The sequence below is a fragment of the Entelurus aequoreus genome, linkage group LG01 (genome assembly GCF_033978785.1).
Source record: "Entelurus aequoreus isolate RoL-2023_Sb linkage group LG01, RoL_Eaeq_v1.1, whole genome shotgun sequence".
Classification (NCBI taxonomy): domain Eukaryota; kingdom Metazoa; phylum Chordata; class Actinopteri; order Syngnathiformes; family Syngnathidae; genus Entelurus; species Entelurus aequoreus.
This window is the reverse complement of record NC_084731.1, coordinates 30,953,223-30,967,395: the sequence shown is the minus strand read 5'-3', so window position 1 is coordinate 30,967,395 and position 14,173 is coordinate 30,953,223. Positions and strand designations below refer to the sequence as shown.

General features: G+C 39.5%; 1 protein-coding gene across 2 annotated transcripts in view; it reads left to right on the top strand.

Annotated features, from left to right (window-relative positions):
- Positions 1-12,311, top strand: part of LOC133650363 (E3 ubiquitin-protein ligase RNF123) — a 74,462-nt gene extending 62,151 nt beyond the window's left edge. For both annotated transcript variants that reach the window (XM_062047521.1, XM_062047513.1), the window contains 4 exons: positions 4,142-4,365; positions 8,368-8,462; positions 11,880-11,965; positions 12,049-12,311. In XM_062047521.1, the coding sequence (XP_061903505.1) occupies positions 4,142-4,365; positions 8,368-8,462; positions 11,880-11,965; positions 12,049-12,148 (505 nt within the window). In that variant the 3' untranslated portion in view covers positions 12,149-12,311. The remainder of the gene's footprint in view (positions 1-4,141; positions 4,366-8,367; positions 8,463-11,879; positions 11,966-12,048) is intronic.
- Positions 12,312-14,173: the final 1,862 nt, after the last annotated feature.

Here is a 14,173-nt window from a genome sequence, read left to right as displayed (position 1 = left end):
ATGTACACATACACATATGATACGTTGGGAACGCATGGCTGGGATTGTCCTGTTCCCTCCAATGCAGAAAGACAAGCAGGAGCAGCATGCAGGTAGGATTGAGCCTTTAATTATGTAAGGAAGGACAAAAAATACAAAAACTGAGACGCTAACCAAGTGTGGAGCAAAAAATCTAATTGTCACCAAGGGTGAACAGCTAGGAATTCTAGAAGCAAGGGAAAACTGGAGCGTGGTGAAAAACAAGAAGTAATGTAAATGGTCAAGCGAGCATTGACCCAGCCACTTGTGCCGGGTGACAGAAAACTGTAAAGAGGAGTGATAAACCAAATCACCTGGTGGGAACACTAATTACTAAACAAAGGCAGGTGTGAAGAATTAGTGCCCATGGAAACCAACAGTAAACGAAAGGAAAGGGTGCAGCCAGGAAACAGACTATAAAACATAGGAAACAAGCTACTAAACATAAATCGCGCCATGACTCGGATAACAGATCATGACAAAATATACACATATACATATATACACAAATATTTTAATAAATATACAGTATATATACACACATATTTAATTATATATATATATATATATATATATATATATATATATATATATATATATATATATATATATATATATATATATATATATATATATATATATATATGTATATATATATATATATATATATATATACACATATATATATATATATATATATATACACATATAGTTATATATATATATATATATATATACACACACACATATTTATTTATATATATATATATATATATATATATATATATATATATATATATATATATATATATATATATATATATATATATATATATATATATATGATTTGGACGGCGTGGCGAAGTTGGTAGAGTGGCTGTGCCAGCAATCGGAGTGTTGCTGGTTACTGGGGTTCAATTCCCACCTTCTACCTTCCTAGTCACGTCCGTTGTGTCCTTGGGCAAGACACTTCACCCTTTGCCTCTGATGGCTGCTGGTTAGCGCCTTGCATGGCAAGAATGTGTGTGTGAATGGGTAAATGTGGAAATACTGTCAAAGCGCTTTGAGTACCTTGAAGGTAGAAAAGCGCTATACAAGTATAACCCATTTATCATTTATTTATATAAAAATATATTTATATATATATATATATATATATATATATATATATAACTATATATATATATATATATATATATATATATATATATATAGTTATATATATATATATATATATATATAGTTATATATACACATATATATTTATACACATACATATATTTATACAGATACATATTTTTATATCTATATACACATTATATATATTACAGTCGTGGTCAAAAGTTTACATACACCTGTGAAGGACATAATGTCATGGCTGTCTTGAGTTTCCAATAATTTCTACAACTCTTATTTTTTTGTGATAGAGTGATTGGAGTACATACTTGTTAGTCACAAAAAACATTCATGAAGTTTGGTTCTTTTAGGAATTTATTATGGGTCTCCTCTTGACAAAATTGGTGCAGTACAGCTAAATTTGTTGATTTTCTGACATGGACTTGTTTCTTCAGCATTGTCCACACGTTTAAGTCAGGACTTTAGGAAGGCCATTCTAAAACCTTAATTCTAGCCTGATTTAGCCATTGTTTTACCACTTTTGACGTGTGTTTGGGGTCTTTGTCCTGTTGGAACACTCAACTGCGCCCAAGACCCAACCTCTGGGCTGATGATTTTAGGTTGTCCTGAAGAATTTGGAGGTATTCCTCCTTTTTCATTGTCCCATTTACTCTCTGTAAAGCACCAGTTCCATTGGCAGCAAAACAGGCCCAGAGCATAATACTACCACCACCACCACCATGCTTGACGGTAGGGTGGTGTTCCTGGGATTAAAGGCCTCACCTTTTCTCATCCAAAAATATTGCTGGGTATTGTGGCCAAACAGCTCAATTTTTGTTTCATCTGACATCACATGGACAAAGATAAGACCTTCTGGAGGAAAGTTCTGTGGTCGGATGAAACAAAAATTGAGCTGTTGGGCCACAATACCCAGCAATATGTTTGGATGAGAAAAGGTGAGGCCTTAATCCCAGGAACACCAAACCTACCGTCAAACATTCAACCAGAAGCTTGCCAGAAGCTTGTGCATGGCTACCAAAAGTGCCTTATTGCAGTGAAACTTGCCAAGGGACATCTATCCATCCATCCATCCATTTTCTACCGCTTGTCCCTTTTGGGGTCGCGGGAGATGCTGGAGCCTATCTCAGCTGCATGTTGCCAATCAGCCTATCATGTAGCCAAATATTTACATTGCTGTATGTATACTTTTGACCCAGCAGATTCGGTCACATTTTCAGCAGACCCATGATAAATTCATAAAAGAACCAAACTTCATGAATGTTTTTTGTGACCAACAAGTATGTGCTCCAATCTCTATCACAAAAAAATAAGAGTTGTAGTAATTATAGGAAACTCAAGATAGCCATGACATTATGTTCTTTATATATATATATATATATATATATATATATATATATATATATATATATATATATATATATATATATATATATATATATATATATATATATATATATATATATATATATATATATATATATATATATATATATATATATATATATATATGTGTGTGTGTGTGTGTTTGTGGGTATGTAGTTCAGATGAAAAAATAAATAAAGGTCCCTACTTTGCGAGCAAGCATCTTTGATTTAATGTTTGTGCTTTCCACAGAATGATCAGACGCTTTGGCCCAAGTAGCCATAAGCTTCCAGCTCAAAGATGTGTGTTGTCTATTGACTCATTCATACACTGTATATGGCTAAAAGTGTTGCCTGCCGGTGGCTGCACTGTGTGGATATTATTGTCTCTACTGACTTACCTACCTGCTAATTTCCTCTTCCCAGCTGGATTACTCTCTTCGGTAACGTGGTTTTATTAGCTTTCTGTTCAGAGTGTACAAAGCATTTATTCTTTTCTTGTTTCACTACTTCACATTTAAGCTATGTTAGCCCCTCCGCTTGCGTATCTTGTCCTCTTCTTTTCCTCCCCCATGGATGTTTGTGCTAACCCAGCCAACAAATAACATTAAAAGAATGTTAGCTAATGGTTCTCCCATAGTTAGTTAGAACCAAACCTAGAATTAACGTTTAGAGAACATTAGCATTAATGCCACAATTTTGAGCCGTCTGTATTACTCCATTTAACATACGCAAATAATCGACATTTGGATATTCATGAATTGCCCATGTTTTAATTGTAATGCATCGGAGTATGTATGATTTTTCCCATTTTTTATAATTATGAGACTGCGCTTCTTTGTGTGTGTGTGTATACTAATGGCCCACCTCCAACCACAGAGACAAAGAAAAGAGTGGATGACTGACAAGAGGGTTTACTTGTTTTAATTGATGTCAGCACCTGTTTAACTATTTTAGCAACGGCACCCTTTCAAAAGTACCGATTTGGCAACGATATCAGATGATATGTAAATGATACCCAACCTTGCTATTAACTGGCCTCCAAAACGACACACTTTCACTTTATTGTCCCCTGGATGCTAAATACAGACAAATCACAGGACAAGAAAGAACTGGAAAAGGAGGCAACTGAGCGGCTAACGAGACCAGGCGTAGACAAGATCCAAACGATGTTGCTCCAGCAGAGGCACAAGACTAAGATGTTTCCATAAAATCAAACAGAAACCGATCATGACACCTTCCCGTCCTAAATGTGCTCGTGCGTCAGTTGAAACCATGACTCAGGATCTTTTCGCCGCCAGCAAAAGGCTAAAAGTCACTTCATTGATGAGCTCCTAAATCCCTGACTAACCTTTGACTCCCTTTTACTTCCTGCATTCATGTCAGTGTTTGTATCAGTTGTTTTTTTGTTGCTCTAAATAAATAAATAAAGACAGACGTCGTAACCCGGGAAGTGTCATGGCCGCTGGGAAGAATAGGTCAGGAAGCAATGCAAGGAAAACAAATTATGTTGTCAAATGATCGCTCACAGGAAGTACAGCGCTGATAAAGTCACATGGATGAGGCTAGAAAATGTACCAAATGAATGTCACGTTTTTTTATGTTGTTTGTTTGTCCTTCTACAGGACGTGCCGGGCGGCGTCCGTCTTGCTGTCAGACCCCTGTTTCCAGCTCCACTCCATCCAGCACCTTCTAGGGGATGGAGTAGACTCGTGCGGCTCAGCTGCACCGCCCACCGCTAGCGCCCGGGCGGTTGTGAGCTCCCTGGCGTCCTCTGTGGCTCAGCCCCTTCCCTCAGCACCTGGAGCCGTTGGTCCGTTAGATCGTAAACACTTCTCTCTGCACGCATGTGAGTGACACACACTTTTTCTTTTACTTCTTTCATCGATAATAAACATCAACACTCATCACAAGTCTGGCGTCAGGCATGAGCGCCTCCTGCTGGCAGATTATGTTACTTTTGTAACTACTTAAAGGGGAACTAAGCTTTTTTTTGGAATTTTGCCTATCGTTTACAATTATTATTATTATTTTGAAAGACATGATGACGGATAGATTTTTTTTGTAATGCACTTTAAAATAAACGTAAATAAAAGTCTGCTTACAGTGGAGCCAATAGGAGCACCACTATTTCGCCAATAAAACCCAATAAATAACTATCCAAAAAGGATGGATGGATCTATGGATGGATAGTAATATTTTTATTATAAGCGCTAACATAGACAAACTATTTATAGCGGCGCTGTGATCACTCCCGTGTGTCCCTATGCTTACATCATCGAGTGGCCTGCTACTTCCTCACTTCCTTGCTCCCCGTTTGTTGTAGATCGTAAATCATGCATCTCACCTGGACAGAAGTAGTGTGAGTAGGTACTCCGACAAGTTGGTAAACTTTGACAGCTATTTAGGACCCGAAACTGGCAAGCACGACACGAAAAGACGCTTGGTCCCTCCGCCCTCCACCCTCCACCCTGTTTCTTTGTGAAGATTATGAGTCATTCTTCATCTAAATGAGACTATATAAACATTCTAGAAGTTGGGGTCCTAATGACAGCAGACATTCAATCAAAGTTTCAATCAAAGTTTATTTATATAGCCCTAAATCACGAGTGTCTCAAAGGGCTGCACAAGCCACAATGACATCCTCGGCTCAGATCCCACATCAGGGCAAGAAAAAACTCCACCCAATGGGATACAATGAGAAACCTCGGAGGGGACCGCAGATGTGGGCCCCCCCTGGGCGACCGGTGCAATGGACATCGAGTGGATCTAGTTAATAGTGTGAGAGTCCAGTCCACAGTGGGGCCAGCAGGGGATCATCTTGAGTGGAGACAAGTCAGCAGCGCAGGGACATCATCAACTGATGCAGAAATGAGTGGTCCACCCCGGGTCCCGACTTTGAACAGCTGGCGCCTCATCTGTGGTCAGGGGGCAGAGCAGAAAAGAGACGGCAGATCAACTGGTCTAAAAGAGGGGTCTATTTAAAGGTTAGTGTATACAAAAGAGTTTCAAGATGGGACTTAAATGCTTTGAGGTAGCATCTATAATTGTTACTGGTAGGGCATTCCTAAGTACTGTAGCCCGAATAGAAAAAGGGTCTATAGCCCACAGACTTTTTTGGGGCTCTGGGAATCACTAATAAGGCGGAGTTGCACAGTAAGTGATGTTTTATTATGTCTGTTGGCTGTCATGAAGTCTGCAGTGAGTAATAATCAGTGATGAAGAAGAAAAAAAGCAAATGTGATGCGTTTTTTTAATTAATGTGCCGCATATGCTTAAAATGATCAAAATACGTAAATATTAAATGTTATTATAAATGTGCCTGTTCCTACATTACATATATACTTACATTATGTATATAAAACCTTAATGGAAGTGTTTGTATGTTATTTTCAAGGGCTCTGTAGACAGAATTGCGTGGCTCCCATAGGCTCAATTGTAAGCAGACTTTTGATGTTATTTATTCACTATTTAGAATGTATTATAAAAAAACGCACACATTCGTTATCACGTATTTCATGATGAATGTGAAAAATTCCAAAAAAAGTGCCTCTTGAAGAGCATACCTGTCAACCCTCCCGTTTTTGCCAAGAAATCCAGTTTTTCTTTTTATCCTTCTTTCCCGGCGTCTTCCCAGTCCTGCTTTTTTCCCAGATTTTGCTGTCCAAAAAAATGTCCTTACTAATACGGCCGCTACTGCAGCAATGGGGTCTGCTCGACTCGAGCCTCAGTGCGTGAAAGGAGTACGGCGGGTTGCAAGTTTACATGATTTAATTGAATCAACACGAGGCAGATGGATGCACATGAAGACAATAAAAAAGACATCTCTACCAAAGTTTCAAACAAATAGGAGACTTATTATTTTGACTAAAAGAAGAGCAGGCAGCTTCTCACACTTCCTCTTACTTTCTGTAACATCAAGGAAGAAATGATGTGAGCCAGCATGAGAAATGTCTAGACTATAATGAATGAATGATGAATGAATGAATGATCTTTATTGTCATTGTGCATGTACAGGTACAGGTCTATAAGCACTCAGAATTGTTTTCATTTTCTCAATATTAATGTTTCTTACTAGGATCTCTTTTATTACACTCGCTAACTGCTGATTGTGTTCATCAGACTAGCTGGCGTATTCATTAGTGATGCCCATTTGGGATATTCAATCCTTGGGAAAAAATGGATTCACCAGTCTTGGGGGATGATCATTATTTTTTTATTTTTTTTAAAATTTTGTATACAAAAAGCCGATAACACATGACACAAAACTATAGTCATTTCAAATTGCAACTTTCTTGCTTTCAGAAACACTAGAATAAATCCAGAATCAAAAATAAATTGTAACCGTTTAATTTTAGATCAAGCAAAGTAAAAAAATAACGGAATCACATTCTGAGCAAAGAGTTATGTAATCATGAAAAACAAAAACACTACATCACACCACTAAGTATTTTGTTTCATCATCTCTTGCCTTTATAACATCTTGCAGTCTCTGAGGCATGGACATAATGAATGACAAACAGTACTCTTCATCGATCTTGCTCCAACTTTAAGTAAGCTTTGCAGGTTACAGTCTTGTCATGAATTTCTTCAATTTCCATCACATATTTTCAATTGTGTTGAGATCCAGACTTTTTTCCGGCCATTAAATCGACTTTATTTATCTTTCTTCAAGGAAAATCAACAGTTTTTGCTTTATGGAAAGATGCATTAGTATCTATAAAAATGATGTCCATCATCCCCAAACATCCTTTAGATTGATGAAATAGGAAAAGTGTCCAAAATGTCAATGTAAACTTTTGTATGTATTGAAGATGTAAAGACAGCCATATCCCCAGTGCCATTACTTGACATACATTCCCATATCATCAATTACTGTGGAAATGCATGTTTTCTTCAGGCAGTCGTCTTCATAAATCTAATTAGAAAGCAACCAAACAAAAGTTGAAACATCATCACTTTGCCCAATGCAGATTCAAGATTCATAACTGAATAGGACTTCCATTCAGTCATGGATAGTCCACAATTGCTTTTCTTTAGCCCATTGGAACATTGTTTTTTTTGTTAGAGATCATTGACTGCTTTTGTTGAGCTTTTTTCTGAATTTAAATCCCATTTCCTTGAGGTGCTTTCTTACAGATCGGTCACAGGTGGCGACTACAGTTCCCGCCAATTTGTTCTTTATTTGTTTTGCTATGCATTTTCTGTTTTCAAGACATAATGCTTGAAGTTTTCGGTCTTGACCCTTTGATGTTTTCCTTGTTCTACCACTATGCTTGCCTTTTACAACCTTCCCATCTTGTTTGTATTTGGTCCAGATTTCAGACATACCTGACTGAACAATCAGCATATTTTATGATAGGATAGAATAGAATAGCCTTTATTTATCCGCCTATAAGTGACGTAAGTGTGAGTCCCGTCTAGGCCATGAATTATAATTATAATTTTTTTGGTTGATTAAACAGTGGTTTGTGATGACATTGAAAATCCCTCTTTCTCCACTCATTTTTCTGTGAAATCTCCCATATTCTGATATTGAAATGTTGACAGGTATATGCATAAGAGCCACAAGCTATGTCAAACATGTTAAAAGTGCCCCATTTCCCCTTTGTGATCATTTCTGGGATCGCAACACCAAATTTCGGCCAATAATCTTTGTTGAAGAAGCGTCTAGTCGTTTGGGTCACTCACACGTCCTCTTCCTATAATAGCATCATTATCCTCATCGTCCTGCAGAGGTCGCTTTTCTGGCAAACCAACAATGATGTCTTGTTTTCCAAGGAGTCAGAGTGATTTAATAGTTTCTTGTTAGCAGTCGCTTGAGCTCATGTTTGTGCTTTGCCCCCAACAGACAGTGACTACATCAGCAAGGAGGAGAAGCAAAAGGTTGAGCTCATGTTGGCATTCCTCACCAAAGAATCCCAGCAGGCTGCGGCCAGCACAGCGGTCAGTGATGTTATCACATCTTTTGCTGTTAATAACAGCTGCAGAATCACAGTGCGCTTATCGGTACTATATTGTGAAGTTGAATGCTCGTTAAATGTCATTTATCTGATGATTTTGTACAATGGGGGATGTTGTGGCTTAAGGAAATGCAGTGCATCCGGAAGATATTGACAGTGCTTCACTTTTCCCCACATTTTGTTATGTTACAGATTTATTCCAAAATTTAATAATTCCATTTTTGTCTTCAAAATTCTACAAATGATACCAAATAATAGCAATGTGATTTTTTTTTCAAATTTGTGAAACGTAATCATCATTATGGGGTATTCACAGTCTTTTTAAATATGATGCCACAAGTTTGGCCCACATATCTTTGGGCATTTTCTCTCAGTCCTCTATGCAGTCATGGAGGTGACTAAAAACCCGATGGTCACTTTGTCAGAGCTACAGCATCCATCTGTGGAAAGGGAAGAACCTTCCAGAAGGACAACCATCTCTACAGCAATCCACCAGTCAGACCTGTATAGTAGAGTGATCAGACGGAAGCCATTTCTTAGTAAAAAGTTTGCCAAAATGCACATGAAAGACTCTCAGACCATGAGAAACAAAATGATCTGGATTGAAAGATTGAACTCTTTAACGTGAATGCCAGGCGTCATGTTTGGAAGAAATCAGGCACCGCACATCACCAGGCCAATACCATCCCTACAGTGAAGCATGGTAGTGGCAGCATCATGCTATGGGGATGGTTTTCAGCGGCAGGAACTGGGAGACTAGTCAGGATAAGGGGAAATATAAAAGCAGAAATGTACAGAGACATCCTGGATGAAAAGGAATGGGCGAAACTGCCCAAAGATTGGTGTGCCAAGTTTGTGGCATTGTATTCAAAAAGACTTCAGGCTGTAATTTATGCCAAAGGTGCTTCAACAAAGTATTGATCAAAGGCGGTGAATACTATGTACTACATATGATTTCTTAGTTTATTTTTATTACATTTGCAACTTTAAAACAAATAAAAATGTTCATATTGTCTTTATGGGGTTTTGTGTGTATAATGTAAATTCCATTTTGGAATAAGTCTGTGACATAACAAAATGTGGAAAAAGTGAAGTGCTGTGAATACTTTCCAAATGCACTGTAAACACCGTTATATAGCAAGGTGGGCATAATCGAAATATAAGGCTTATTAATATATATATATTTGTAACTATAGTCTTTCATAGCCATGTGTACGCAGCACCAAATGGCATCGATAAAATGTTGAAGTCATCTTATATCTATCAAAGGTTGTCCTGCTAATAGTCAACAAGAAGAAGAATATAAAAATACTAATTATTGTGTAGATATTAGGGGTGGGAATCTTTGGACACCTAACGATTCGATCCGATTCCCATTCCTGCGGTGACTATTCGATTCAGAATCGATTATCAATTCAAACTGATTCCAGCAATGTATTATTTGGTATAATAATTCTAATTAAACTTTTTCAAAGCAGGTTACAGGTTAGAAAAGCTCCTTCTGGTTCCATGGATATGCCCTAAAAAATTTAGTTTTAAAAATGTGTTCTTTTAAGTCGGCCGTGTGTGTGTGTGTGTGTCTGTGTGTACATATACGTATATGTGTGTATACAGGTATATATATATATATAAATGTGTATGTATACAATCGTGGTCAAAAGTTTACATACACCTGTAAATCAATCAATGTTTATTTATATAGCCCTAAATCACAAGTGTCTCAAAGGGCTGTACAGAACATAATGTCATGGCTGTCTTGAGTTTCCAAACATTTCTACAACTCTTATTTTTTTGTGTTAGAGTGATTGGAGCACATACTTGTTGGTCACAAAAACATTAATGAAGTTTGGTTCTGTTGTTAATTTATTATGGGTCTACTGAAAATGTGACCAAATCTGCTGGGTCAAAAGTATACATACAGCAATGTTAATATTTGGTTACATGTCCCTTGGCAAGTTTCACTGCAATAAGGTGCTTTTGGTAGCCATCCACAAGCTTCTGGCAAGCTTCTGGTTGAATTTTTGACCACTCCTCTTGACAAAATTGGTGCAGTTCAGCTAAATTTGGCCCACAACATAATACTACCACCACCGTGCTTGTGGCCAAACAGCTCAATTTTTGTTTCATCTGACCACAGAACTTTCCTCCAGAAGGTCTTATCTTTGTCCATGTGATGTCAGATGAAACAAATTGCAGCTGTTTGTCCACAATATCCAGCAATATGTCTGGAGGAGAAAATGTGAGGCCTTTATTCCCAGGAACACCATCCCTTCCGTCATGCATGGTGGTGGTAGTATAATGCTTCTGAGCCTGTTTTGCTGCCAATGGAACTGGTGCTTTACAGAGAGTAAATGGGACAATGAAAAAAGAGGATTACCTCCAAATTCTTCAGGACAACCTAAAATCATCCGCCCGCAGGTTGGGTCTTGGGCGCAGTTGGGTGTTCCAAAAGGACAATGACCCCAAACACATGTCAAAGGATGGTGGTAAAGGAATGGCTAAATCAGGCTGGAATTAAGGTTTTAGAATGGCCTTCCCAAAGTCCTGACTTAAACGTGTGGACAATGCTGAAGAAACAAGTCCATGTCAGAAAACCAACACATTTAGCTGAACTGCACCAATTTTGTCAAGACGAGTGGTCAAAAATTCAACCAGAAGCTTGTGGATGGCTAACAAAAGCGCCTTATTGCAGTGAAACTTGCCAAGGGACATGTAACCAAATGTTAACATTGCTGTATGTATACTTTTGACCCAGCAGATGTAGTCACATTTTCAGTAGACCCATGATAAATTCCTAAAAGAACCAAACTTCATGAATGTTTTTTGTGACCAACAAGTATGTGCTCCAATCACTCTATCACAAGAAAAATAAGAGTTGTAGAAATTATTGGAAACTCAAGACAGCCATGACATTATGTTCTTTACAAGTGTATGTAAACTTTTGACCACGACTGAATGTATGTATCAATGTAGTTTGAATTTATCTTTTGACTTGTATTTAGTAAATTTGCGACATAAAACATATATTTTAAATTTATTTTATCATGCATTTTTACATTTTACGCAAATGGCACCGACTCTGTGAAAAGGCCCACAGTTCCTGGCACGTGCGTTTCTGCATTAGCTGAACTGCTCACGTGGGTCTGGTCGTTGGCATTCATTGATCATAAAATCCTGACAAAACGTTTATGGTGGCATACCAGGACCCGACGCCATCTGCGGCTTATCGTAAATCTTCATGCTGTTTGAAAAGCTGTCGGCCATTCGCGCAACTGTTTGCTTTTCGACAACTGCTTGTGTTGCCGCAGAAACCGTTGTGAAAAAAAATCTTGCTGCTCCATGTGTGACATTTAAGCATGTTCGGTATAAGACACACGCTTTTTTCTCATTTTGCTCTCAGCCCACCAGCGAGGACGACCTTTGCCCCATCTGCTACGCTCACTCCATCTCGGCCATCTTCAAACCTTGCTCACACAAGTCCTGCAAGTCAGTCCAAAACTTAACTTGGTTTGATCTTGTTGGTGTTCCAGTGCATGCTGGGATTGACCTTGTGTTTTGTGGTTGTGTAGAGCCTGTATCAACCAACACCTGATGAACAACAAGGACTGTTTCTTCTGCAAGGCCACCATCACTGCAGTGGACGACTACTGCAAGCCCACCTCCTCCTAACATACACACAAACACACATGCATAGTTTCGGTTTACACAAACATTGTTTTTTGTTAGTTTTGTTTCTCACACCAGTGTTATGATGCTCTGAATTCAAGAAAAATTATCGTCGCTCGTAAAACAGTATAGCTTATAACCTTTAAATAAACGAACTGCACCGTCACTGGGAGAACAGCGCCCCCACCTGGCTGTAAAGTGTCATGTGAGATAATGCACAACATCAGGCACAGTGCAGGATGGTATCCTGTTTGCATACTGAAGGGCTCACATAATCATGCACTATGGGATTTTTTAAAATTAATTGATTATACAGAGGCTGAAATTAACGTTAAATACGATAATTATACATCTAGCTAAGTTGTCTTACCTTACACACAAATTACACATGGTTTCCGTCCAGGATCAAATATGCTCCTCACTGGAGAGACACATTTTTACTCAACCTGCGGAAAAGGGTGGAGTGCCATCTCCGGGTTGGGGAGGAGATCTTGCCCCAAGTGGAGGAGTTCAAGTACCTCGGAGTCTTGTTCACGAGTGAGGGAAGAGTGGTTCGTGAGATAGACAGGCGGATCGGTGCGGCGTCTTCAGTAATGCGGGCGCTGTATCGGTCCGTTGTGGTGAAGAAGGAGCTGAGCCGCAAGGCAAAGCTCTCAATTTACCGGTCGATCTACGTTCCCATCCTCACCTATGGTCATGAGCTTTGGGTTATGACCGAAAGGACAAGATCACGGGTACAAGCGGCCGAAATGAGTTTCCTCCGCCGGGTGGCGGGTCTCTCCCTTAGAGATAGGGTGAGAAGCTCTGTCATCCGGGAGGAGCTCAAAGTAAAGCCACTGCTCCTCCACATCGAGAGGAGCCAGATGAGGTGGTTCGGGCATCTGGTCAGGATGCCACCCGAACGCCTCCCTAGGGAGGTGTTTAGGGCACGTCCGACCGGTAGGAGGCCACGGGGAAGACCCAGGACACGTTGGGAAGACTATGTCTCCCGGCTGGCCTGGGAACGCCTCGGGATCCCCCGGGAAGAGCTAGACGAAGTGGCTGGGGAGAGGGAAGTCTGGGCTTCCCTGCTTAGGCTGCTGCCCCCGCGACCCGACCTCGGATAAGCGGAAGAAGATGGATGGATGGATGGAATCACAGACAACTTTTGTTGCACACAATTCAGCGTTTAATGTCATAGAAGTTACATACTGGAGTGTGTGCATGGTACGTACATATAAAGTGTGTGTGGGCGTGATGTTTACTGTTTTAGTGTGTGTGAGCGTGCATGAGAGCATTAAATTATTTATCCCAAACAAGCAACCCATTTTTTGTCATCATGGACCCACACTGCACACAGGTCAGGTGGTACGTGGCAAAGGTCACATCTGACTACAAAACACTGCCAAAATGACATGAATGTTGGCAGACGAAATATGTTTTTGTGTTGTCACATGACGTCATACTGAAGGATTTAATTTTTTAAGTCCATAAAACTGACTAGTTGTGGACATTGTCGTCGCATGCCGCGGCTGCCACCTCCTGGACGCCAGCCGCAATTTGGTTGAGAGAAAAAAAACACCTTAAAACTAAACTTTTTTTGAAAGGATCATTTACTTCCCCATGACAACCTTCTTACGAACTTCCACCAACATGACATTTAAACGCGCAGTGTCTGCGTGCTGACATTCACACTCGTCACGGCGATTAATATTCTGATTAATAACTAATTGGCACACGTGCACACGTAGACACACTAAGTTAAAGTACCAATGATTGTCACACACACACTAGGTATGGTGAAATTTGTCCTCTGCATTTGACCCATCCCCTTGTTCACCCCCCTGGGAGGTGAGGGGAGCAGTGGTGCAGCAGCGGAATCATTTTTGGTGATTTAACCCCCAATTCCAACCCTTGATGCTGAGTGTCAAGCAGGGAGGTAATGGTCCCATTTTTAAAGTCTTTGGTATGACTCGAGCGACCGGCTTTAGAGATAACCATCAATGCTAACTACCGAAGTCCAGGATGCAGCGTTGCCATGGCAACAAG